This window comes from Hypomesus transpacificus, chromosome 26, assembly GCF_021917145.1.
Source record: "Hypomesus transpacificus isolate Combined female chromosome 26, fHypTra1, whole genome shotgun sequence".
NCBI lineage: Eukaryota > Metazoa > Chordata > Actinopteri > Osmeriformes > Osmeridae > Hypomesus > Hypomesus transpacificus.
The window spans coordinates 5,675,549-5,701,235 of NC_061085.1; the positions used below are offsets into that span (position 1 = coordinate 5,675,549).

Consider the following 25,687-nt stretch of genomic DNA (forward strand, 5'->3'; position numbering starts at 1 on the left):
GGAGAGGAGGGTCCGTCGGATTGTCGAACCTCGGATTCAGGAGGAGCAATGTGGTTTTCGTCCTGGCCGTGGAACAGTGGACCAGCTTTATACCCTCCGCGGAGTCCTGGAGGGTACATGGGAGTTCGCCCAACCAGTCTACACATGTTTTGTGGATTTGGAAAAGGCGTTCGACCGTGTCCCTCGGGGGCTCATGTGGGGGGTGCTACGAGAGTACGGGGTACCGGATTTCCTGATCGGGGCTGTCCGGTCCCTGTACGACCGGTGCCAGAGTTTGGTCCGCATTGCCGGTAGTAAGTCGAACTTGTTTCCGGTGAGGGTTGGACTCCGCCAGGGCTGCCCTATGTCACCGATTCTGTTCATTACCTATATGGACAGAATTTCTAGGCGCAGCCAGGGTGTTGAGGGGGTCCGGTTTGGTGACCTCAGGATCGGGTCGCTGCTTTTTGCGGATGATGTGGTCCTGTTGGCTTCATCGGGCCGTGACCTTCAGCTCTCACTGGAGCGGTTCGCAACCGAATGTGAAGCGGCTGGGATGCGAATCAGCACCTCCAAATCTGAGGCCATGGTAATCGACCGGAAAAGGGTGGAGTGCCATCTCCGGGTCGGGGAGGAGATCCTGAACCAAGCGGAGGAGTTCAAGTATCTCGGGGTCTTGTTCACGAGTGAGGGAAGAATGGAGCGCGAGGTCGACAGGCGGATCGGTGCGGCGTCCGCAGTGATGCGGGCTCTGCATCGGTCCGTCGTGGTGAAGAAGGAGCTGAGTCGAAAGGCGAAGCTCTCTATTTACCAGTCGATCTACGTTCCTACCCTCACCTATGGTCACGAACTATGGGTAGTGACCGAAAGAACGAGATCGCGAATACAAGCGGCCGAAATGAGCTTTCTCCGTAGGGTGTCCGGGCTCTCCCTTAGAGATAGGGTGAGAAGCTCGGTCATCCGGGAGGGGCTCAGAGTAGAACCGCTGCTCCTCCGCGTCGAGAGGAGCCAGCTGAGGTGGCTCGGGCATCTGATTAGGATGCCTCCTGGACGCCTCCCTGGTGAGGTGTTCCGGGCACGTCCCACTGGGAAGAGGCCCCGGGGAAGACCCAGGACACGCTGGAGGGACTATGTCTCTCAGCTGGCCTGGGAACGCCTTGGGGTCCCCCAGGAAGAGCTGGCGGAAGTGGCCGGGGGGAGGGAAGTCTGGGCCTCCCTGCTTAGGTCGCTGCCCCCGCGACCCGATCCCCGGACAAGCGGCAGATGACGACGACGATTAAATACATATATTTAGTCATAGGCCTACACTGTATTCTGCAGTTATTTAAAGGAAGGATATGTGATGTAATCTGCATTCCATACAGTTGGGCATTTTCCCCTCCTGCACTCCGGTATTGGACAATATGATGGTGAGACAGCGCTGAATTTTGATTTTTAAATTTGAGTTGATTGTAAGGTGCTTATGGAACAATTATATCTCAGTACAAGCTGAAATAATACTGTTGGATTAAATCTTCATGATAATGATGAAATCAAGTGAAAAACGTGTGTGAGGAAAACAAAATGTATAAATATTACGAGTAATCGTTCTTCCCACATTTACTTTCTGCAGTCTGACTACAGTACGGTCATCTGCGTCGCCAATTCCAACTGTTTCCAAAATGTGCGTAGGCCTTCGGGAGGGTCAGAGTTTGCGTGGAGGACAGCACATTCTCCCGTCAAGTTTGTTTTTTATAAATCACAACCTTTGCGTGGAAAGTGGCGTACGCACATTTTCATCCCCGTTTTGTGCGTACGCAAGCTTTATAAATGAGACCCCAGGATTGGGCATTGAGTGGCAGCCGTCAGAAAGCAAGTAGCAATACTGACTAAAATGCAGCCAAGTATTCTGCTGTTGTACCATCATGTTTACCTCTTTCCAACAAGTTTTCAATTCAATATGCTTAGCCAATACAGGATACTTTGCATGTTACATTTACTTCATTTAAATGCAATGACCAGAGAGGATCAACTTCCCTTTTATTAAACCTATAGTACACTTTAGCCTTATGAAGTAAACTTTAGTGTAGTAATAGTGAAACAGGCAGGCAGTTGCTTGTGTGTGGTTGGGTGTTGAGAGCCAGACTGTCCCCAAGGTCTCCTGGGGGGTCATTAGTGGAGCTTTCACCATGGACAACTCTGGCCATAACTGAGGGACCCTATGCGCATGCGTGTCTCCTGGTGCTGGGCTCCACACCCTGCCTGCTGCTCCAGCCCAGTCAGCAAACAGCCCCCTAGGGCCTTTACAAGCCTGTCTACTGGTGTGGAGAAACCTGCAGCAAACAGCACACAGACTTAGTGTTCATTCTCCCTGTGTCTTTCTCTGACACTATTACTGGTCATTCTTCAAATACAGTAGTCTATAGTGGTGAGCACCTACTATGGTTAATGTCTATAATAATATATTTTCAATCTCGAGAAGAGGGGAAAGAGTCAATGATATTTCTGACTGGAGACACAGTCCACCTGTGGCAGCTGCGGAGTAATGACTAAAATGGATTCTTGCTACAAGCACAAAAGTAGATGTAAAGGGTAATGCTTGTTTAATCATTGCCCACTGTTTTAATCCACCGAGCAGGCTGTCCATGGCTGGCTGACTTGGCCAGTGTTTTGCAGGAACCAGTTCCTCTCTCAGCTATGCCCTGCAGCTACCTGCTACTCTCTCATAAAGCCTCAGACCCTCATAATCAGATGGGTGGAGTGAGAAAATGAAGAGGCTGTGTCTTGAATTTTCTATTGTACTGTGTCTAGTAGTCTCGTTGGATCACTGTCCTACTCTTTCCTGCTCAGTTGCCAAACTCACCCACTTCACTAACAGGTATAACAAGAATTTATGCTGACTTGGAATAGAATGGAAAATAAATAACATATTAATTAAGTCTTACTAAGCATCTGGTAAAAGCTCAATAGTATACAAGGTTTATAAAACAATCCATTCAGTAAACACCTAAAGAAAGTGAACAGCCGTTGCTGACTCTGGGAATTGTCTTGTAATATTATTATTCGTTCACTATACTTTAACTAGCAAGCTACTGTAATCGAGATTGTATCATTGAACCTTATTGAAATAATTGAGATGTTACCATTTTTTGTTCAGCATTCCTGGTAGCTGAGCGGTGCTTACTTTGCGATGTGGCCAGTAAATACATACCCTTCCTCAACTTGGACCATTGAAATACTGTAGAAATATACTCTCATTCTTGATCTTCTGCTGTGCTTTCTATATGCAGTACTTGTACGTTGCTTTGGATGAAGTGTCTGCTAAATGAATTAAATGTCAAATATTATGAAAAATGTGTACAGTATGTGACCTGGATAATTTGCTGCATTGGGAATCTTGTATGCAAGAAGTAAAGGGACCAGCTGACCTCAATACATGTCATTACCATCTCACAGCTTTTGTCAGGCTGCAACAAGCCTAAGTATGTGTGTTAATACATGCAGTATAGGGTGTGTGGATACCTAGATGTGTCAAATACCCCCTGGAAGTACAAAGTGGGAAGGTTCTTACTACTAACATGCCAGTAAGTCAAAAACTGCCAGACAATGCTACAGATACAGTGCAATACAATATATCAATACAATATAAGGACAAACACTTTTCACCTGACTTCTATGGTTATCAACCTCACACTTCAACACAAAAATGTTTGCACTTTTGGATTTTAAGATAAGTATCCACTAGCATAATTATAGTGCCTGTGATGAGGATTGCACCATACTATTTTGTCCCTCTAATCCTTCGTTATTAATTATGTCTTAAACTGCGCCTACTCAGTTATCCTGGTGTCAGCCCTGAAAGTATCCATGGCAACAGCAGACTAGGCCGAGCTGCAGTCTGTTGCCTGTCAGAAAAAATAGTTGCCTCAATAGTGTGAATAGGAACGCCCTCATACGACCATGCCCTGCATCTACATAAAGCACAGCACCATCTACTGGCAAGATCCTAAAATGACCAACGACATTCATGTAAATCCTTTATTTACGAATAGTAACCTCCTTACCTTATGTGCAAAACCAAGTGACACTAAAAGGCTGAGAAATACAATTTAAGAAGTTGTACAAACAAGTAATAAAATGTGCCCTATCCATCAAAATCACAAACAGGTTGCGAAAATAGTCATTGTTTTGAAGTCTTTTGTACATGAGTTTTGTGTTCCCATGTCTGCATGTTGTTGCATTGTTATAAACCTCACCAAGAATGTTATGTATTTCTATTTAAAGATGTGCGCATAGCAATGGCATGACTGACACAAAAGGAATGTAGAATATACCTAACTTAAATTGCCTTGCTTCAGAACTCCCTTCACAAGCAACCTTTCGGGCCTTGACTACAGCACAAAGGTGCTACAGGCATCAGTGTCTCTCGCCACATTCTATCACAGTCTTGCCTTTACGTAGGCTTGTAAAGCAAAAAATTACACAAAGCAGGTGGCCATTATTGACATTGAGGTGAATCAATTAATCTTGGTTTCAAGGCACAAAATTAAATGCATGAGCAAGAATGTGTGGGTGTAACACAGATGATACAATGATGTGATTTGACACTGTAACGAACATGACAAATTGTGCTATTCAACTGATAATAGTATGGTAATTATAAGAAAATGAACATTCCAATATTAAAGATGACAACATAAAATCTATTCAATTCAATAAAAAGGGGAGGTGATATAGTCTCTCCAAAGGGTTGTGGACAGAAGACTTGAGGTGAATGTTACGGCCACAGGCACAGCCTGGTCCCTGTCCATTTTACATCCCCTGCTGGTTCTCCTATGTTATCCTACCTAGACCCTCCACACCTGCTGCCCATTACCTCATCATCCTACAATACTTCAACCCGGCTTTCCAACCACTCCTCGTCAGATCGTTGTCACGTTATAGTGTGCACCTTTAGACCCTCAAATATTCCTTAGAATATTGCCTTCTCTAAAACCTGTTTTTCTTTGTACCCAGGATGCGTGTACCTTGTACCTGTCTGCCTGCCAACCCGCTGGTTCACAATCTCAAGACTACACCCCAATAAAATCACCTCAGACTACTGCTGCCTCAGTGTATCTGTGCTGGGTTTGGGTCCACTCTGTACTACACCGCAACAGTAAATTATTCCCTATTTCAGTCGCCCATTTAAAGCCCAGTATTTCCCATTTAAGAGTATAAAATATAGCCAAAAGCACTCAACAATCATAAAATGTCAAACATTAGGAAATTCAGGGCACACCCATAGGTGTTTGTATTGAGAATGATGTTACATTTACTTGTCTTTTGCAGGCTGCTCAATAAGTTTGCTATTATGGTACTTCTGCCCAATCCCATAAGGCACATGCGCAGAGATAGTCCCAAGTTCTTTTGCTCCCTCGATATGGAACATCTGGTCATCAAAGAAGATGTGTGGCTGGATTTTCTGCAGAAGGGGCCCTTTAGGTGCCCCAGCCAGGAAGAGGGCCTCATCGATCTCAAGGCCCCAGCTCCTCAAAGTCTTCAGGACACGGGCCCCTGAGCTGGCAGCACTGCGGGCTGTTACCAGGTAGGTACGTATGGGGCAGGTAATACGCTCATTCTTAGCATAGAACTTCTTCTGAAGTTTCCCAAGTGCCTCCAAGAAACACTTCAATGGACCCTAAGTACACAGGACAGATATAATCCTTCAAATCAGCATACCAAAAATACCTGAATGTAATCCAAGTTAATTCTGCATTAATTATGAAATGATTCAATTTAGATTTCTCAACCTAAATAAGTACATTATTCTTAATTGAAAGAAGTTATTGCAGTTTTTCATATGGGAACGACAGCTTGAATATTTACTTTTGCGAGAGGTTTGTTTTCAAACTCTTTCTCATGCTCAAAAAATGTATCCAAGCCGTGTTTTTTCACAATAATTTCAGACTCGTCAGAAAACAGCACAGCATCCCCATCAAAGGCCACTTTTAACTGGGTGTCGCTCAACTGGTTTTTCATGTCTGGATTAAACATGGTGGCAGCAGCAATACCTGAATTTAATGTGAAAGAACAGAGAAAAACTTTTTTCAGAACAGTGTCCACAGGAAAACAGACATACAATATGAGAAGCAGAATCACCAACCCTCCTCAATGGCCTCTGTGACTTTCTTAGAATCCTTAGATAGGTAGAGGTTGGTCATATAAGCTTTAAGATAGCCAATGGGGCTTCTTCCTCCGGTCATGCAAAATCTCTCTATAGTTAAATCTGCAAGGAATAATATCAATCCAAAATCAGGTTAGAAGCCAAACAATGACAAACATCAGCATCAATAATATATCAAATACTGAAGGTAACAGTGGCCCAAAAGCCACTTTGCAAACATTACATCTAGTAGAATTAGGAATCTTACAACAATGAGGAGAGCTAATGTAAAGTATATTTTGCTTACCATAGTGATTGATACTATTGATAAGGCGCACCCCAACCTGAGCATGGTTATTTGTCATCAAGACGATGTCAAACAGCTCCTCACTCTCTGGGTAGAGCTCCCTCAACCGAGAATTTACTGTCATCAAAGCCTGTCAGGTTACAATTTACACAAGGATTATAAAACAATGATGGAATTGGTTGTGTGTAGCGGCTAGTAGCTTTGACAGACTGTAATAGCAATTATACAATAACACGCTTGTAAGCACAGTAAATACAGTAAGCTATTTGCCTTTGTTTGATATCACCATATTGTGACAACATATGCAGATCCCATATAGTAGCGACATATTTTAATCTTAATCATAAGTTCTAACAACAATTAATTGTTATAGTTTTTTTATGTCAACTTAATCAAATGTTAATAAACTTAAATAATGATCCCTGATAGCTCAGTGGTTAAGGATGTAGGATACTGTGTGTGAGGGGTCTTGATTTCAAATATGGATGATCCGGCCTGTTCAATTCCCACCGTGCAAAATGACGTTGTGTCCTTCACCCTACTTGCTTTGGGGGGAATTTCCCTGTACTTACTGTAAGTCGCTCTCCATATATTTGAACTTTTTCAGGCATTCCTTATGTACAAATGAGAATTTTGATGAAAGATTATCAGAGAACGTAGCGGCCGCCAACATCATTCTCGTACCTTATGAGTAGCCTGAAAGGACAATGCTCCTTTCAAAGTTGTTTGAAGATTATTTAACCTAGTGATGTGGGCTTCGAGGGCTATGTTGTGCTGTTAAATTGTGTTCCTCCAGACCAAAGACCTAATACATCTATAGAAAGATTGATTTGGTTTAAATTATGGAACAAGCCGGGTGCCAAAACGGAAATGCAATACCACCAAGATTCATCAGGGCCTTTGCTTCAAGCCTAGGAGCGAAGGTTGGGGGCTTGCTTCAGAAACACCTAGTAGAGGTGACATTAAAAGGTATGGTATCTGCTATTGAAATCACTTTTATTGAGACTGTAGAGGAAAGGAAAAACAACCCATGCCTAAATTAACATTAATCTGAGAACTTTGTGGTCAGAGTTGTTAACTTGCTTATTGTAACTCTCACACATGGATGCATTTTTTTTTATTACAATTTGCATGCAGGTTGGATACAATACAATATTATTGAACAGAACAGAATGGCTGAACGCATCTACAGTTGTGGCCAAAAGAATTGGCAGGGACATACATTTTGTGTTTGCAAAGTTTGCTGCATCAGTTGTTGTGGTGTTGATACTAGTGCTGTCAAACGATTAAAATGTTTAATCGCGATTAATCGCATTAATGTCATAGTTAACTCGCGATTAATCACAATTAATCGCACATTTCTATTTCTATCTATTCTAAATGTCCCTTGATTTCTTTTTGTCCCATTCTTTTTTCAAATTTTAATGCTCTTAACAACATGGAAAAGTGGTTCGGATTGCTTCGTGCACATATTTTTTGTTATTGAAAACAACATTGCAATCGCCTGGCTTTGACGAGGGGGCGGAGAATTTGCATCATCTGTGTGCTTGGCCATCAAGTGGTATTTCAGACTGGACGTGCTGCAATGATAGCTCATTTTATAACGACAAAACACACAGATCACTTTGGTCTTGTCAATGGAACCATTTGGCAACTTTTTAAAAGTAAACTTTCCATTCAGAATCTTATTGGCATCCATTTCGGCGTCTCGCGCTCGCCATCTACTCAAAACGTAAAGTTAACCTACTACCAGAGAATGTCTCATATCCGTAAACGGGCTCTGCTACTACGCTTTAGCCGGATCGCAAGCCAAACAAGTGTGTAGCGTGCCTGTTGTTTTGTTTCCGGTCTAGCTAGATCCGGTGTGGTGTTGTAGTTTTTCTAACTTCGGTAGTTGTTGCAACAGCATGTGAAAAAAAACTACAATGTTTGCTAGGCCAAAAAGAGCGTTAATCGCGCGATAAAAAAATTGACGCCGTTAATTTGGGTTTGCGTTAACGCCGTTAATAACGCGTTAAACTGACAGCACTAGTTGATACACATTGTTACTCAATTATTGTGCAAAGTGATCAGATGGATTTTAAATAAAAGCTTCATTGGCCACAAAAGATTTACCAAATTATAAAAACCCACATTTCACTGTAGTTGGGCTCTGGCATAAAATGACCAGTTAACATGATTTCACTCAATCATATCATCAGCACATGGGAAAATGTGAACGAGTTCTGGTCAGGTGAACGAGTTCTGGTCACGTGAAATCACTGTCATTCTGATTGGATTTTAAGAGCAGATTGATTGCTATAAAAAGGGGGAGTGTTGCATGTATTGAATGTGTTAGCCAATAAAAGCCTTTCACATTTATGATATCGGTTTTATTGTTTTCCAGTAAACCATAGAAACATGTTAAAACACGAATCCACAAATACTGAACCAGTAGACTTATGGTACAATTTGGCACTGCCAATACTTTTGGCCACGACTGTACACTAGACACCCTGAGGGGTGTTCCATCAACGTCGATTAAGGAAAAGCAAGACTTATTTGTCAAGTCTCGCTTACTTCAGCGAGAGTTCCGTTCCATTAAGGTGGCTTATTTTAGTTCTAGCTACATAACCAAGGCAACTTATACTTTTGATATAGCCTATAGTTAGGCTAAAAGTAAAGCTAAATTAAGATGTGTTGCAAATAATTTCAAACAGGCAGAAACAGAATCTCAAAAGACAGTTCCGTCTAGTAAATTCCTGCGCGTAAAGCACTTTAGTCTGTGTTCGGAAACATAAGTGCAGACATGAATGAATTTACGTGTTTACTTCTTCTCCAAAGAATGTTTTAATTTAAATAAACAAGTTAAGAAATAATGTCACTTTAACTGTTTTCAAAAGCCATTGGTTATGTCATTCTTAAACAAAATATAGAAAAATACTTTAGCAACTGTTAAGGATGGCAATGAACACATCCTTACCAACACAGCCTACCATCCCTAGAAAATAGTAGAAAGGGGGTAGCAGACTGTAGTCTATTGGTAGGCCTAGACTATGTAGTGTGCTGGAATCACACACAAAGAAGCAAACTCACTATAGCCAACCATTGACCACTGTTCAGTCTGTCTGCATCTCTGTGTCTTTACGTGTTGGATATTCTTGAACAGGGTTAACTTAAACTTGACTTAAAAAGGGCTTAGCAAAGGCAACTATGCCAAAATATGAAGGTATACAGTGTTTCCCACAGATTAGAAATCTATTTGTGGCGGGGGGGTTGTTTCATGTCAGACGGAACAACCCTTTTGTTAATATTTTTTATTTTATAATAACTTTATTATATTAAATATTAATCCAAAATGATTCACACCTTCACAAAATCAACAACAAACTAATAATTTCTGCATATGCAGGTAGCAATGCTAGTGCTAAATAACTATTAAACTGGTCGGCTCCATGACGCCGGGTAAGTAGCTAGCTCCTGAGACTTCTCACCAAAAGAACGAAGGGGAACCTTCGATTAAGACCATGTTCGTAGGTACCTAGAGAAAAGTAGCTTCAACTTTCCTAGACATTTAGCTACGGCACTAATGCTGACAGCTCGCTGATAGCTGTCTGTCTTACTAGAACGGTATATGTATGCATTGTTGCTAACGTGTGCTGACGTTGTGACTGTGTGTGTATGTGAGAAAGACGCATGAGTGACAGAGAGACGGAGGGAGAGCAGGGAAAGGAAATCCAGCTGAATGAATACGCTGTGTTTAAACCAAAATAGTGTTTAAAAAAAATGTTTTCACTAAACGCAATGTGGCGGCCGGTGTTGATTCTGTGGCACACCGCCACAAATTAGTCTATGTGTGGGAAACACTGGTATACCTTGCTGTCATAGAAAATTCCAGCGCACTGTGTAGATTTGAACATGGCGGTTTCAATATAATTTATTTAGTTTGTACAAACATAGTTTTAACAGAGCACTCTGGACCCGTCATAGCGAAAGACATGCCTAAAACCCTGCCTTATTTAAACTTAGAACAAGTGGTTCTTCTGATGGTCAATCCATCAATATAGCGGTCTCTGTGATTGGCCAGCACTACTCAGTGACAGTTTGAAACAATACATCTCCATACCAATTATCTCACTGTTCTTTGATGTGACATCTCTCCCCAACCCAGTAGATAATAAAGCCCTAGGAGTTGGTCAGCGAAATGGTCAACTGTCCTTTGTGCGGTCATCTTCAAACAATACTTTTAATTAACAAAAACAATGAAACAGGACACAGTCCTTCTAGCCAAAATTCTGAGCAACTGCCTCATTGACCCCTTCAACTACTTCTCCCCCAGGTCATAAATACTTTAAAACAATACAAGATGCTTTATCCATCCTCCAGAGTAAAATGTCCATAGAGCCAACAGCACCTCACATTCCTTTGAGGATACTTTTTATTCAATTGTATAAAGTATTTTCATTGTTTAAAGTAGCCTATATGTTGACAAGCCTCTATTATTTCTTCATCCTCTCCTCCTGGCTTCCCCAATGTTATAGGTGCAATATACTGTCCCCATGGGTGTATCCAGGCCCACTGGAAGACTCTGGGGGTGACTGCCTGGTAGGGCTGAACTATTAATTGCATTTGCGATAATATTGGGATGTGACAAAATGAGAGTTGGAATCACAAAGGCTGCAATTTTACTTTGGTGCACGTTACACTTTTCTTTGACCTATACGATGGCTTCAGGCTCGACAGAACCTGACACAACAGACACTTTGCAAATTTTGTCTTGAAAAAAGATGCTGCGCAGTGTCAAGTATTGTGCAAAACCTGCCTGGCTAACGTTGCCACCTCGCGCGGAGCGGCGGCTTCCAATCCATTTTCAATGAAACTGGGCGTTGACGCTGGTGTAGGGCATTGTGGGAAGGCGAGCGGAGCGTTACAAGTTGGATTTTCTCAACTTTATGTAAATGAGGAGCGTGAAAACGCTAGCGTTGGCCAATCGTATTGGCTTCTTGTTTCTTGTAACGTAGCAACTGTTGGTAATGTTAAACATTTCTAGGTTTTACAATTTCAAGATGGAGGAGAAACAGAACTGGGTGTCTGCACACCCACCCAGGTAAAAAAATAATATGCTAAGTATACTAAATCTTAGCATACTTGAGTATACTTGAAGAGTGATTAATCACCAGTATACTTCAAGTTATTGAATGATTAGTTAATTTGAAGTGTGCTATTTTGGAACAACTTATTTTGTACTTAATATACTTAAGTTGTAATTAAATTGTACTAAAGCACAATTTAAAGTGTATTAAGTGCACTTTTACGTGCTAACGTACGTTGCATTTAATACAAAATAAGTTGTTCCAAAATAGCACACTTCAAATTAATTAATCATTCAATAACTTAAAGTATACCTTAACTAATTAGTCTTCAATTATACTCAGGTATGTTATGATTAAGTTTCTTAACATTTACTTTTTTTACCTGGACCCTGGAGGGACATTTCGTCAAAGTCAGAGTACGAAGTACACTGGAGTACAAGTCGCACTTTCAATGCAACCGTACCACTGTGTAGCCAACGTTGAGCGAAAGCAATTCACATGATGGAGTATTTGCAGATGCACTGATTGTAACGGATAGCTATCTAACTAGACAACATTTACAATCAGGGTGAACACTCAAATTATCTAAACTATAGACCATAGCATTACACATATCAAAACAAAACGAACACAACAATAGAACTCCAAACAATGCTTCTGTAACCAAGCTAATGCCCTTAACTTAGTAGCTTTTCATCTTGCCGCAGGGCATTCTGGGTACCAAGAGCAATGCACGAGTGTCGGCGATCTTACAGCATTGTGTAACATACTTCGGTTGTGGATACTAGTATCTCCAGAAATAAAGCCAAGTCACTCATTTAGTGGAAGAATCCATTGTTATGTCTACGAAATTATTTTTGTTAAAGTTTAGTTAGCTACCTTGCAAATCATGAGGATAGCCTATTGTAGCAGACCTTTCTATGTGACAAAGGACAAGGGTGTTTTGTCCCTCGGAAGTTGCTTAAGGCTTGATGCTGAAACCATTAGTTCACGTGAAATCAGTGAGGGCTGTTCGAATGGTTATGTCAAGAAGAGCAGTGGTAAAATACAAGTTTTGAAAAGATACCGCGTCCGTGTCTCATGGTCCACACGATCATATACAATTATATCTAAAACGAGCTTACAAAGAGCTTGTTTACACTACCAAAGTTGAATTAGTAATGTTAGCGATGCTAGCGTTAGCTTGCTAGCTAGCCTATAACATTTCACTGGGTCTTGCAGCTGTTTGATTAACTGAAATTATTATGAAATGTTATGTTCTACTAGCCATTTGCCTACTTTAGCAAGTCACTGTATTTCCAAGCCCTGATAGTGCAACTGAGACGAAACTGAAAATAATTCCTCAAGTAATAAGCCCCCGTTCAAGTGTTGAGCATTAAATAGAGATCTTGAAAGAAGCCACTTTTTTGTTCTAAAACCGGACTATGAGCCACTTCGAAATAGAAGCCGTACAAGCACAATAAAACTGTAAAAAAAAAAAAAAAAGGTACTTTACTCTACTACACACTACAGTACAGCAAATGTATACCAGTACACTGAAGGCTGAATTGATCAAGGGACTTCGAAAGTAACTTAAAATATCCTAACATTTCAGCATATTAAAATGTTTATTTTTAAAGTAAGCTTTAAGTGCATTGTTACAAAGTAAATTTTTAGCATGCATTTTAAAATATACAAATAATATGTTTAAACACAAAGTTCCAGTTGTACACTTTAGAAATTACATATACGTTTTACTTAAAGTATATTTTTTTATAGTCTTCTGTAGTACAATTTTTTTAAAGTGTGTTCAACGTATTAACGTTAAAGTTGGTAAAAGCATTATGGTAGTATACTTTTTATATATTCACAGATAGTACACTTTTTCTTAGTATATTTAAAATGTACCATTGAAAATGTGAATATGCTTGAAATACTCTTAGTATACTTTTTTTTCACCTGGGGCAGTTCTGTTCAGAACAAAGTTACGTATGTGACAAGCCTGAATTTAAAGATTACATTAAAATAATAATGCTTGGTGCAGGGTTGCCGATGTTGTCAGTGTCCCTGGTGTGTTTTTATACTTTAAATTCAGTGTCGTCACATTACGTGACTGTTCTGTGCCACTGCTAGAGCTAGCTCGCTAGCCCAGCCGACAAACGTCTGGTTGAGTGACCGGTGGCGTATTATGTATTGTTTTGTAATCTTGCACTCAGAAAATATTGTCTTTTTACACAAATGTTGTGTAAAAAGACAATCGATATCGATATTGTGAGTAGCCTACATCAATGGTTCCCAAACGGTGTGCCGCGACACACTGGTGTGCCGTGAGGCAAGGCCAGGTGTGCCGTGGAATTTTGTGACAGCCATACAAATGTTGCCCAAAAAATATCAAAATTGATGGCTTAGCGCCAGTAAGATTTGTAACAAAATATCAGCCTTGGTGGTGGCACACACAGCGTCCAAGTTAATAGACTTGGTGGCGCGTTCGAACCGTTCTCGCGCCAAGAGCGAGAGCCGCAACACACAGACGCTCTAAGAATGTTACCTCAGAATGTCCTGTCAAACAACAATAACGGATTGCGGTTAGCTAGTTTTGCTAAAAGTCATTATAAGAAATAAAATGGATCGCTTTATTGTGAGGAGCAAACCACAGATAGTCAGCGTAGAAGAACCACCTAAAGAGAAGAAAAGAAAGACTGTCAGCAGACAGTATCATGAAAGCTACCTGTCTTATGGCTTCACCTGGACCGGGGATGTCAACTGCCCCCATCCCGAGTGCGTAATCTGTCGGGAGAAGTTGGCTAATGCTAACATGGTGCCAAGTAAATTGAAGAGGCACTTGGAAACCAAACATCCCTTTCACGTTGAGAGAAACTTGGCCTTCTTTAAAAGAGCGAAGGATCTGAACCAGAGGCAGCAAGACCATTTGTTGGATTGTGTAAAAGTGTCTGATAAGGCTCAAGTTATATGCTAGCGGAGCTTATTGCAAAGCAGAAAAAACCACACACAATAGCGGAGACGCTCATCCTCCCCGCTTAAAAAAAAATTGCAGGTGTCATGCTGGGTCCAGATGCCGCAAATGCCCTATCAAAAGTGCCTTCGTCAGATAATACAGTTAAAAGAAGGATCGATGACATGTCAGATGACATAGAACAACAGTTGACGGAGAAACTGCAGGTCAGCGGCACATTTTCTCTACAGGTGGACGAGTCAACTGACAGAAGTGGGGCTGCCCAACTCCTGGCAAACGTCAGATATGTTGATGGTGATTCAATCAAAGAGACTTTTTTATTCTGTAAAGAAATGGAAAGCCACACAACAGGGGAAGAGGTATTCAGGGTAACTAATGACTATTTAAAAGAGAAAGGTCTGACCTGGGAAATGTGCGTCAGTCTTTGTACAGATGGTGCGGCATGCATGACGGGGAGAGTGAGAGGTTTTATTGCCAAGGTGAAAGAACAAAACCCAAATATTGTGACAAACCACTGTATTTTACATCGCGAGGCATTAGTTGCCAAAACCATGCCCCCGGAGTTGGCTGAGGTGCTGGATCAATCTGTGCAGGTGGTGAATTACATCAAATCAAGGCCATTAAAGTCTCGGCTATTCTCCCAACTGTGCGCTGAGATGGGAGCTGACCACCAAAGCCTACTCCTCCACACAGAGGTACGTTGGCTGTCACGGGGAAAAGTCCTGTCCCGTCTTTATGAGCTGCGAGAAGAGGTTTTGGAGTTTTCGAAGGAACACCCTGTCCCTCATAAGGACAAGCTCGCGGATCAGAGGTGGGGCGCCAAGCTGGCTTACCTTGCAGATATTTTTGGGCATCTCAACGAGTTAAACACCAAGCTTCAGGGCAGGAATGAGAACATTCTATCGTCCACAGACAAGATTCGGGGGTTTATGGGCAAGCTTATCCTGTGGCAGGAGGCTTTGGAACAGGGTTCCATGGAGATGTTCCCACTGGCATCAGCCGCGCCACAGGCTGCTAGGGAGCGCGCTTTATTTGCTGAACACCTTCAGACATTAAAAGAGAGGTTTGAGCACTACTTTCCACGTGTGGCCGACATCGAGGACTTTGACTGGATTCGAGCCCCATTCAATCAGGAATCCTCAACACAAAAGCTCATTTTGAGGGAAAGAGAGGAATGTGCAGAGCTCCGGATGGACCGCACAATGAAACTCAAATTTAGTGAGCTCCCACTGGATCAGTTTTGGTTGGCTTCTGCATCAGAGTACCCAACTATCTCCCGCCACGCGATTGAACAACTTCTTCTTTTTCCCACTACCTACCTGTGTGAGTTGGCATTCTCTACTCTAGTTTACATGAAGAGCAACAGGAGGTCACGCCTCTCCGATGAACAGGACTTGCGAGTGGCCCTCTCTTCAGTACCACCAAGAATTAAAAAAATCTGCGAGCAACGACAGGCACATGTTTCTCACTAGCTTGTTAGCAGGCAAAATAGCAAATGTTAAATAGCAAATGTACAATATAAAATGTTTAAATGCTGATTCAAATATACATTAGTTGTAAGTTTACAAACTTTCAAATTAATTATAGAATTAGTTTGTCAGTAAATATTTAATAAGTAGTAATATAGTTTTTTGACTAATTGTATTTGGCATTAGTTGTAAAAAAAAAAAGAGGCCATAATAAGTTAAGTTGCCCAGTTGCCCATAATGCGTGTCTATTTAAATGACCATATATGGAAATCACGTTGGTCACATGACTCTACTCCGCACTTTACAAATGTTTTTGGTTTGCTTTACGGCACATTCGGATGGAGTGGCAGCTTGGTCCGGGCACTTTTGCACTTTCTTGTACTTGGTTGTCTTTAAAGGTTTTTATAGTTTGGTACCCTTGTATATAGGTCACTTCAGTCATACATGGAAGTCACGTTGTATGCCCAGTGAAACACCGTCATTGTTGACCTCACAAGGGCTAGTTCCCTGTATAATGTATCATTCAAATGGTACTACAGAGTTATGTATTAATTTCTGAGTTATGCATGACACCTGCATTTTGTATATTTTCTGTTTGTGCTTTACCACATACACCCACCAACACCTCAATGAATTCATTGTTTTTACAAGTATTTAATACAAAGAGTTATGATTCTACTGGATATCCAAGTCTCCCTTTTTTTCTTTATTCTAATTGGACCCTCAGCGATGGCACCTTTCCCCATAACATCAGTAAATAAAAATAAACGTTTACAGAGTGATAACACATGTTATAGAGGCGCTTTGCACAGATATGAATACAGGTGTGCCTTGAGATTTTGACATGCCTTTTGGTGTGCCTTGGGCACAAAAAGTTTGAAAACCACTGCCCTACATGATCCCAAGTCTGCATGCTTGGCCATGACTACAACAGTGACTTTAGAGAACTACAACTTTGTATTAACTTGTCTAACACGCCCCTGAGTGTGGTGTACTGTGGGAAGGCAAGCGGTGCAGAGCGTTAAAAAACGCTGTAATGGACACGCAACGGTGCGTTCACACTGCAGCGGAGCGGGCGGCGCGGGGCGTCGGCTTCCAATTCATTTTCAATGAAACCAGGCGTTGACGCTCGCATAGGGCATTGTAGGAAGGCAAGCGGAGCGTTGGATTTTCTCAACTTTATGTAAATGAGGAGCGTGAAAACGCTAGCGTTGGCCAATTGGATTGGTTTCTTGTTTCTTGTAACGTAGCAACCGTTGGTCATGGTAAACATTTTCTAGGTTTCAAGATGTAGGAGAAACTTCTAGAATATGTGTCTACACACCCAGTGTTGTTTTATACGCCTCTGTATGATTAATGAGACGTTAACAAAAAATATATACCTGGCGAAGGGTTGCCGAGGTTGTCGGTGTCCCTTGTGTTTTAAATTCAGTCTCGTCACATTAGGTAGCTACGTAGCTCTACCTTTTCTGTGCTAGCTGCATATTACAGTAGTCTAGCTAATCTAGTTCACCCGGCGCACGATTGACATTCAACGTTGAAATGCTGGTTGACAGTCACTCGCTAGCCATACAATAAATGTGTAGTGGCCATAACCTAGCGAATGTTACTGGAAAAATGTATGAAGTGCTGTGTAGCCTAGTTGACAAGATCATGCCGATTATTTGCATCATGCCGTGTAAAAGCTGTATTTTGATCGAGACAGGAGCACCTATATTTATATAAATAATGATCGATATTGTAAGTACATGAACCCAAGTCTGCACACTTGTCCATTACACCGTTTTACACAAACTACAACAGTGACCTTAGAGAACTATAACTCTGTAATAACTTTTTCTAACACGCCCACGAGCATGGTGCACTGTGGGAAGGCCAGCGGTGCAGAGCGATAAAAAACGCTGCAGTGTGAACGCACCATTACGCTCTGCTTTTTGCAACATAACTCTTATTTTCGACAATCGCCTGATGTGGGCTTCTTGGGTCCTCCGTGTGAGCGCACAATCTAATCTTATTGTGGTATAGGTTGAATTAGCCGGCAGGGCTGCCCATAGAAATGGCTGGGCCCCTGAAAAGGTCCAGTGAATGGGCCCCCCCTAATAGGTCTTTACTTATATTAACGCATGCACGTGTGTGCTCTCTCTCTCCTACATAAAACATGTAAACTGAGAGAGACTTACGAGAGAGCTACATTATATCAAAACAAATACATCTTTATACATAAAACTTAAACATAAAGTTTAATCAAATATAACTGAGAGGCCTTAACAACTTGTGTGGAGCGTGCCAGACACACACACACATAAAAATTACAATTTGACACACTGAGATCTGCTAGACTCACACCACATTTTCTAGTATAAAATGCAATTTACCTGCCTTCATCTTTGCGTATTATAGAGCCATCTTCCTTGTCTTTCTGGATGCAAAGTCTTTTATAATGTATTTGAAGTCAATTTGTTTAGCAATTTCACACTCAATGGCAAGTATTGTGATTGAGCCTTTCCTGGCTCATTGTGGAGCAAGGGCGTAGGATTATATAGGGACGGTAGGGTCCCGACCCTACCAAAATCCAGCCTCTACTGTGTAGTCCCTACCAATAATACACCCGCTGTCCGTATTGTTTAGGCAATAATTATAGTACACAAAGGGTTAAAAATCAGTCTCTGCTAGAAGTCCCGCCTCTAAACAACTATCGCGCTTTGATTGGCTGTAGCGGTTTCCCGCAAACCTATATTCAACCTGATTGGCCGTCCCCGCTGTCACTCCATCTGCTTGTAAAAAAAAAAAAAAAAAAAGCTACCGGCAATTTGCTAGTCCAAGACAGGAGGAGCAACAGGACGCCTCAGTGCATAGCTAATATCTGCATCTGCGAGTGTAAGTTCTGCCTTCGGTCACGTCAGGGAGACGGATTTTAATAACAGTGATGTAATTTGCAGTAACGCTTATATTTGTGTGTTTTATGCTCTTGCGTGCGCGCGCGCTGTGCGTGCGTGTGCGTGTGTGTGTGTGTAGGATGTCGAAGAAACGAAAACTGGACATAAGAGACTTCTTTAGAAGTCAACGTGTAAGTTAATTAAAAGGTTATATATTTTAGAGCCATAACAATACTGATATTGATTATTAGTCAGCATAGGCTATAATGCCAAAGAGATCCGCATTTTAAGGTATAGGCCTACCATTATTTTCATGTTTTATTTGTGTGGAAAGGGAGCAATGGTTTAAAAAAATGTTTTGGGATAAATAAACATTAATTGAATTTATTAACCTTTATTTTCCTTCAAGGTTTTCCTCTCATTTACAGTAACAACAAGCACATTGCAGATGCTCATGTGATTTTATAGGCCTACATATATATTTTGGGGGAATAAAACAGAATAATTGTGTGAACATTTTGTCTACATTACATTTACATTTATTCATTTAGCAGACGCTTTTATCCAAAGCGACTTCCAAGAGAGAGCTTCACAAAGTGCATAGGTCACTGATAATAACAACAAGATAGCCCCACAGCATTGCTGGTAGTCAAAAACAAGAAGTACATATTGTGAACAACCAAAAAATAGTGCTAAAGGGAAGAAACCATAAGAGCATGTAGTTAAACAAGTTAAAATTACACAACATTAATCTCTAAGTGCAGGTGTACCTGTAGGAAAGCAATAAAAATAGGATTAACTAAAAAAAGAATACAACAGTTTAAATCAGCTACCACTAACCAACAAGAGCAACAGTCTAAGCAAGAGTCATTGTGAACCTTGAGGAAACTAGCGTTGGGTTCAGCAAACCATTCCTAAGTACCATTGTACTCCCGGAACAAGTGCGTCTTGAGCCTTCTCTTGAAGGTGGAGAGACAGTCCGTGTCTCTGATGGAGGTGGGGAGTTGATTCCACCACTGGGGTGCCAGGCAGGAGAAGAGCTTGTGCTGGGACCGGGCGGTCTTGAGAGGTGGGACCACCAGGCGGTTGTCTGAAGAAGACCGTAGGTGGCGGGTGGGGGTGTAAGGCTGCAGGAGAGACTTGATGTAGTCGGGCGCAGTCCCGTTCACTGCTCGGAAGGTCAGTACCAGGGTCTTGAATCTGATGCGGGCCGTTATGGGTAGCCAGTGGAGGGAGATGAGGAGCGGGGTAACGTGGGAGCGTCTGGGTAGATTGTAGACCAGACGGGCTGCTGCGTTCTGAATTCTCTGAAGAGGGCGGGTTGCGCATGATGGGAGACCGGCGAGCAGCGAGTTGCAGTAGTCCAACTTGGAGAGGACAAGTGCTTGGACAAGCAGCTGGGTGGAGTGCTCAGACAGGTATCTCCTGATCTTCCGGATGTTGTAGAGGGTGAATCTACACGACCGGGAGACCGCAGCAATGTGGGCCGTGAGGGAGAGCTCGTCATCCATGGTAACCCCAAGGTTCCTGGCAGAGGATGAGGGGGTCACCGTCGCAGATCCCAGGGTGATTGAGAAGTCATGGGAGATGGAGGGTTTGGCCGGGATGATGAGAAGTTCCGTTTTGGCAAGGTTCAGCTGGAGGTGGTGCTCAGTCATCCAGGCGGAGATGTCTGCGAGGCAGGCCTCAAGCCTAGCTGAGATCCCCGGATCGGTCGGAGGGAATGACAGGTACAGCTGCGTGTCGTCAGCGTAGCAGTGGTAGGAGAAGCCATGGGAGGTGATGATTGGTCCAAGTGAGGTGGGGTCTACCCATGTATGTACCCTAATATATCTGTTCATATGTCATGCATCAACATACTTCTGTCAGGTGACAGACAGTGGAGAGACTGGAGGAGATAGAGAAGGAGAGACTGGAGGAGAGGATAGAGAAGGAGAGACTGGAGGAGAGGATAGAGGAGAGGATAGAGAAGGAGAGACTGGAGGAGAGGATAGAGAAGGAGACAGAGGAGGAGATGCTGTAGAAGATGAAGGAGAGGCTAGAAAAGGAGAGGCTGGAGGAGATGGAAGAGAGGCTGGAAATTCACAGGTGAGGTTCAATAATGATTAATATGTTAGTCATGAGATTCAGCATGAAGAATGCACTTGCCAGTTTTCACCGGCATCAAAATACCAAATCCCACCATCATGCCATGACAGTTAGTGCTCAAGAGGGAAGCCCAATAGATTCGCAGCTCTCAAGTGCATGGGCACAGCAACAAGAGGATGCTATACTGCCTACAAAATATTGTAGGATCAATACAGTACCTTGCCAGGCAGGGCATAGCACTGCGAGGCCATGAGACAAAAGATGGCAATCTATTTCAACTTCTGAAATTTAAAGCCAGGGATGATGTACGTCTCAGTACTTGGTTAGCTCTCTGTCATGACTATACCTCTCCTCAAGTGCAAAATGAGGTTTTGCAGATGCTAGGAAACTGTATTGTCAGGAGTATTGCACAATCCATCCAGATGCTACCAGTTTTGCAGTATTCACTTATCATTGATGGCACACAAGATGTCACAGGAACAGATAAAGAGGCTATTTGTTTTAGATATGTGGACCATGACCTGGTACCACGGGAGGTTTTCATTGGCTTGTATGAGGTCCCTGGTACTACTGGAGTGGAGATTGCAAGAATGGCTGAGGATGTCCTCTTGAGGCTCAATATTCCCATTTCTGGGTTAAGAGGCCAGACATATGATGGTGCTGCTAATATGTCAGGCAAATATTCTGGAGCACAAGCAGAACTGAAGAGACAGCAACCGTTAGCGTTGTATGTGCATTGTGGGGCACACTGTCTTAACCTGATTACGCAGTCTGCATGCAGAGCCAGTCCCTTGATCAATGATTCCTTACAGTGGGTGCATGAGCTTGGCACATTAAACAAGCAATCAGGAAAATTCAAGAACATATTTTCCAAAGCCATAAGTTCAGAGGTACCATTAAAATCACTCAGACCACTTTGTCCAACCAGGTGGACAGTGCGGGGCAAAGCTATCAGAGCGGTGCTGTCTCAGTATGAACGTGTTTTGTCTAGCTTGGAGGAGATGGCATCAAGTGGGTCAAACACAGGCATGAGAGCAAATGGTCTGCGTGAGAGGTTTGAGAAAGGGAAAACGGTACTTGGTCTTTGTCTGGCATTAGAAGTGATAGAGGAGCTGGAGTGTCTGAACACATCCCTTCAAAAAAGGACTGAAACTGTTGCAGGTATGAGAAGTGCCATACAGTGTGTGAAATCTACTGTACATGCCAAAAGAAATGAGGAGAAATTTCATGAGGTTTTTGAGAAAGCAGTGGCTATGGTTGACTCCCTTGGGATTGAGCCCATTCAGATTCCTCACCAAAGAAAGCCACCAAAACGATTCACGAGTGAAGCAAGCCAGCACATCCCCAAGTCAGCAGAGGAGCATTATAGAACAGAGTTCTCTAAAATGCTTGATAGTGTGCACATTCAGTTTGAGGAGAGGTTCAACCAACCAGATCTAAATGTCTTGCAAAACCTGGAGGAAACTCTCCTGACTGGAGAAGTGAATGACATTGTAGATCAGTACCCAGAGCTGAACAGGGACATACTAAAGGTCCAACTAGCCATGTTTAGGTCCAAATACACTGTCAAATCTAGTGTTGAAGTGGCAGAAATAATGAGAGGATTGACAGTTGAAGTGAGAGGTCTGTTTGATCAGGTTGAGTCCCTTATCAGGCTGCTTTTAGTCATACCAGTTGCATCAGCGGAGGCTGAAAGAAGTTTCAGTGCTCTCAGGAGGCTTAAAACATGGCTGAGAACCACCATGACTCAAGTCAGATTGAACAATCTTGCAGTGTGCCATGTCCATCAGGAGACACTGGACAACATTGACCTTAAAGAAATCTATCAGCAGTTCATTTCTGTTACAGAAAGACGTAGGCATGTGTTTGGTTCTTTCAAATAGGAAGAGCACAATGGACACTAATCTGTGTATATGTTAGTATTAGTGATTCCTGGCTGATGACCCTGCAGCTGGCTCATGGGCACTGGAGGAAGAAATGCCCAGCAGGAAATTATACTGACCTGTACATTTTGTGATACACCTGTTGTTGTATTATTTCAAAAATATTTATTGACAATGTTGTTGATGTTGTTTACAGTTGCACCAGAGTAAAGTTGAAAACTCTTCTAAGTTGACTAATTTTCTTTCATTAGTTGCTTTAACCTATAACATTACAGAATGCATATTCTCTTTTGATATTCAGATATGCATTATAAACATGTAAATAAAGCCGATTTATTGATTTCTTTTCAATTATCATTGCGAATACAAAAAAAACCTTTCAACTTTAGGAAGCACGTTCATATCCCACGGACCCCACCAATGTCCAAATCAAACCTACTCCCTTGTTGTGGAGCGCAGGTCATTTTTATGATTTTGAGTTTATTGAAGGACCTGTCTCCTCCTGCCACAGTTAAGGGGTTAAGGTTAAGTGCAGAATATCCTCTGAGCAATACGAGCAATGCAGAACATGCACTTTCTCAGTGTCAGCTTTGCTCAAACTAGCTTCCTCTTGGCTAGCATCGTGGCTACTGCTGCTCGTCTCTGCAGCCTGGCTGGAAGCAACTTTCGAAGTTGACTGGAAAAACATGTTTATTACTTTTATTTATGGGTATTGCCCTTCCTAGTTCTCTCCTTTTTTCTCGTTTTTTCTGATATCCCGATTTCTGAACAGGTCCTGTCATAGCAACGAAATGTAGTTTACTCTGACATTAATATTAGCTTAACCTTAGATAAATGACATAGCTTAACAAAAAACGACTCAGACCATTTTTAGGAGACACGGGGATTTCATTGGGTTCATTATAAAACAGGCTACATTTTACTAAAGCAACAATACAATGTTTATGTTTGCTTTGCTTTAATGGTGAGTATATCATTTAGGACGAACTTGATTATTGCCCCACCACGGCTGTGCCCCACCACGGCTGTGCCCCAGAAAGCTTTCTCCCCTTTCGGGCGGCCCTGCGTGCCGGTTAGTGTAACCGAACGTTAGTGAAACGGCTTGAGGGTTTTAAGTCTAAAGTTGACGTTTATTTAAGTAAGACTTTTTCGTGTTAGCCCGTCTTAACGACGTTGATGGAACACCCCCCAGGTCTGTAGGACACACATTGCACAACACTGCCTTGATTAAGAAATTATAGTAGCCTTCAATGGGGCATCCTGTAATTAGAATTACCTTCACAAAAGGAAACGCAGCCCCTGCTTTTAGGGGCTCGTCCTCGTTCTTCTGTTGATATTGAACATACTTCTCGAGGCCCTCTTCTTCAAATATCTTTCTCTCCGCAACCATGTCGAATAAGGTGCGAGATGAGACAGCGATGGTAACTGCATATCGTGGCTTGGGCTAATGGGTAAAAACAAGGTAAAAAATTGCCAAATTAAAACTTGACATAGGCTAATCCATCCACGACAATCCAGTCTTCTAAAACTCAAATAATGACTTACGGGTCTAGGTTTCTTGGTTTTTAAGTTATCAAAAACGGCTTTAGCTTCAACCCAAGCTTTTTCTTCTGCATTGTCATTCATTACTGGCAGGTTGTCTTTCGATTTCGCTTAAATTTTTGTAGAATATACAACGTTTTTTACTGCTGTCCCAGGAACGGAAAATAAGGAAATGAATAGCTCGCATGGGCGTGTACATTACCCATGATGCATAAGACACATTCCTTATGCACATCCTTCTTTCTTGAACTTGAATAGCGGGGTTTAGATTTCATTATACTTTTTGAAAATAGAATACTACCCCCCCCCCCCCCACACACACACACACACACACAAACACACTAGGAATGTGCATCTCAATCACTGAGGACGATGCAATACAATATCTTGATGCACTGCCAACGATCCGATATATTAAAGATACATAAAAGCAACTACTAATTCGATACAATACGATTCACCACTATTGCGATGCAGTGCGATTCGACACGATGCGATTCAATGAGATAAGATGCAAAGGGAATGCTATGCAATTTAATATGGTACATAATGATTTACATTTATGCTATGATTTATTTATTTGTCAAACTGCAAATCATCAATTAACTAAACAAGTGAAAGTTTTATTTTACATATTAAACAAAGTCTCTGACAAAAGAAGATAAAATAACATCAGGCCTGGACCTTGCCTTAAACCAGTTCTTCTTTCCTGTTGTATGTGTTTGTCTGGATGTGAAAATGGGTTAACTATTACTGGCAGTCACAAGCTGCTGTAAACAATGTTATTTAACACGATTGGACTCATACGTCCTACTTTTCCTACTCATACGTCCTACTTAATATTTTTCTCAATGACTCAGCTATCTCTCATCTAACTTTGTCGTACACAACAGGGATTTGTTTTGTCAGAGAATAGCTTCCTATTCTTGCTAGGGGTACCAGTGGAGCTAGCCACTGACCGTAGCCATAGCTGAATCCGAGGGGGAGGCAGACGTCTCCACACAAACACCATGTAGCCTCTTCAGGTGACTACCTAAATTAGCCGTGCTGCCTGTGTACTTTATAGCAGTACGATATATCTTGCCAATTGCATGGGTCTTGTCAAATTGCCTATCTTTCTTGTAAAATCTGAAGTGTTGCCAAACCTTGGATTTATTGCAATTTGTAGTAACGTGTAACCCTTCTTCCGCCATGATAACACTCGCCCGAACACGCCTCCAACTCGCGCGAAACTTTGTCGAGAGACTTCACGAGAATCGGCCACTGACAGCAGTGGAGATAAGCGCGTGCCCAAGAAACTATCTAAGTATAAAATGATTGGTCACAAATCATTGGTCAAATTTTAAATACTATAGGTGTTTGCATATACATAATTCTATATAAATACATCGGAT

At 42.0% G+C, this 25,687-nt stretch overlaps 1 protein-coding gene across 1 annotated transcript; it reads right to left on the reverse strand.

Annotated features, from left to right (window-relative positions):
* Positions 1 to 3,986: 3,986 nt before the first annotated feature.
* LOC124487377 (cytosolic 5'-nucleotidase 1A-like) lies at positions 3,987 to 24,483 on the reverse strand. Its single transcript, XM_047049661.1, has 6 exons — positions 24,297 to 24,483; positions 24,028 to 24,195; positions 6,411 to 6,540; positions 6,104 to 6,226; positions 5,827 to 6,011; positions 3,987 to 5,638 (listed from the first exon to the last, which is right to left on the reverse strand). The coding sequence occupies exons 1-6, from the start codon at positions 24,375 to 24,377 to the stop codon at positions 5,273 to 5,275; spliced, it is 1,053 nt and encodes a 350-aa protein (XP_046905617.1). The 5' UTR covers positions 24,378 to 24,483; the 3' UTR covers positions 3,987 to 5,272.
* Between the last annotated feature and the right edge of the window lie 1,204 nt (positions 24,484 to 25,687).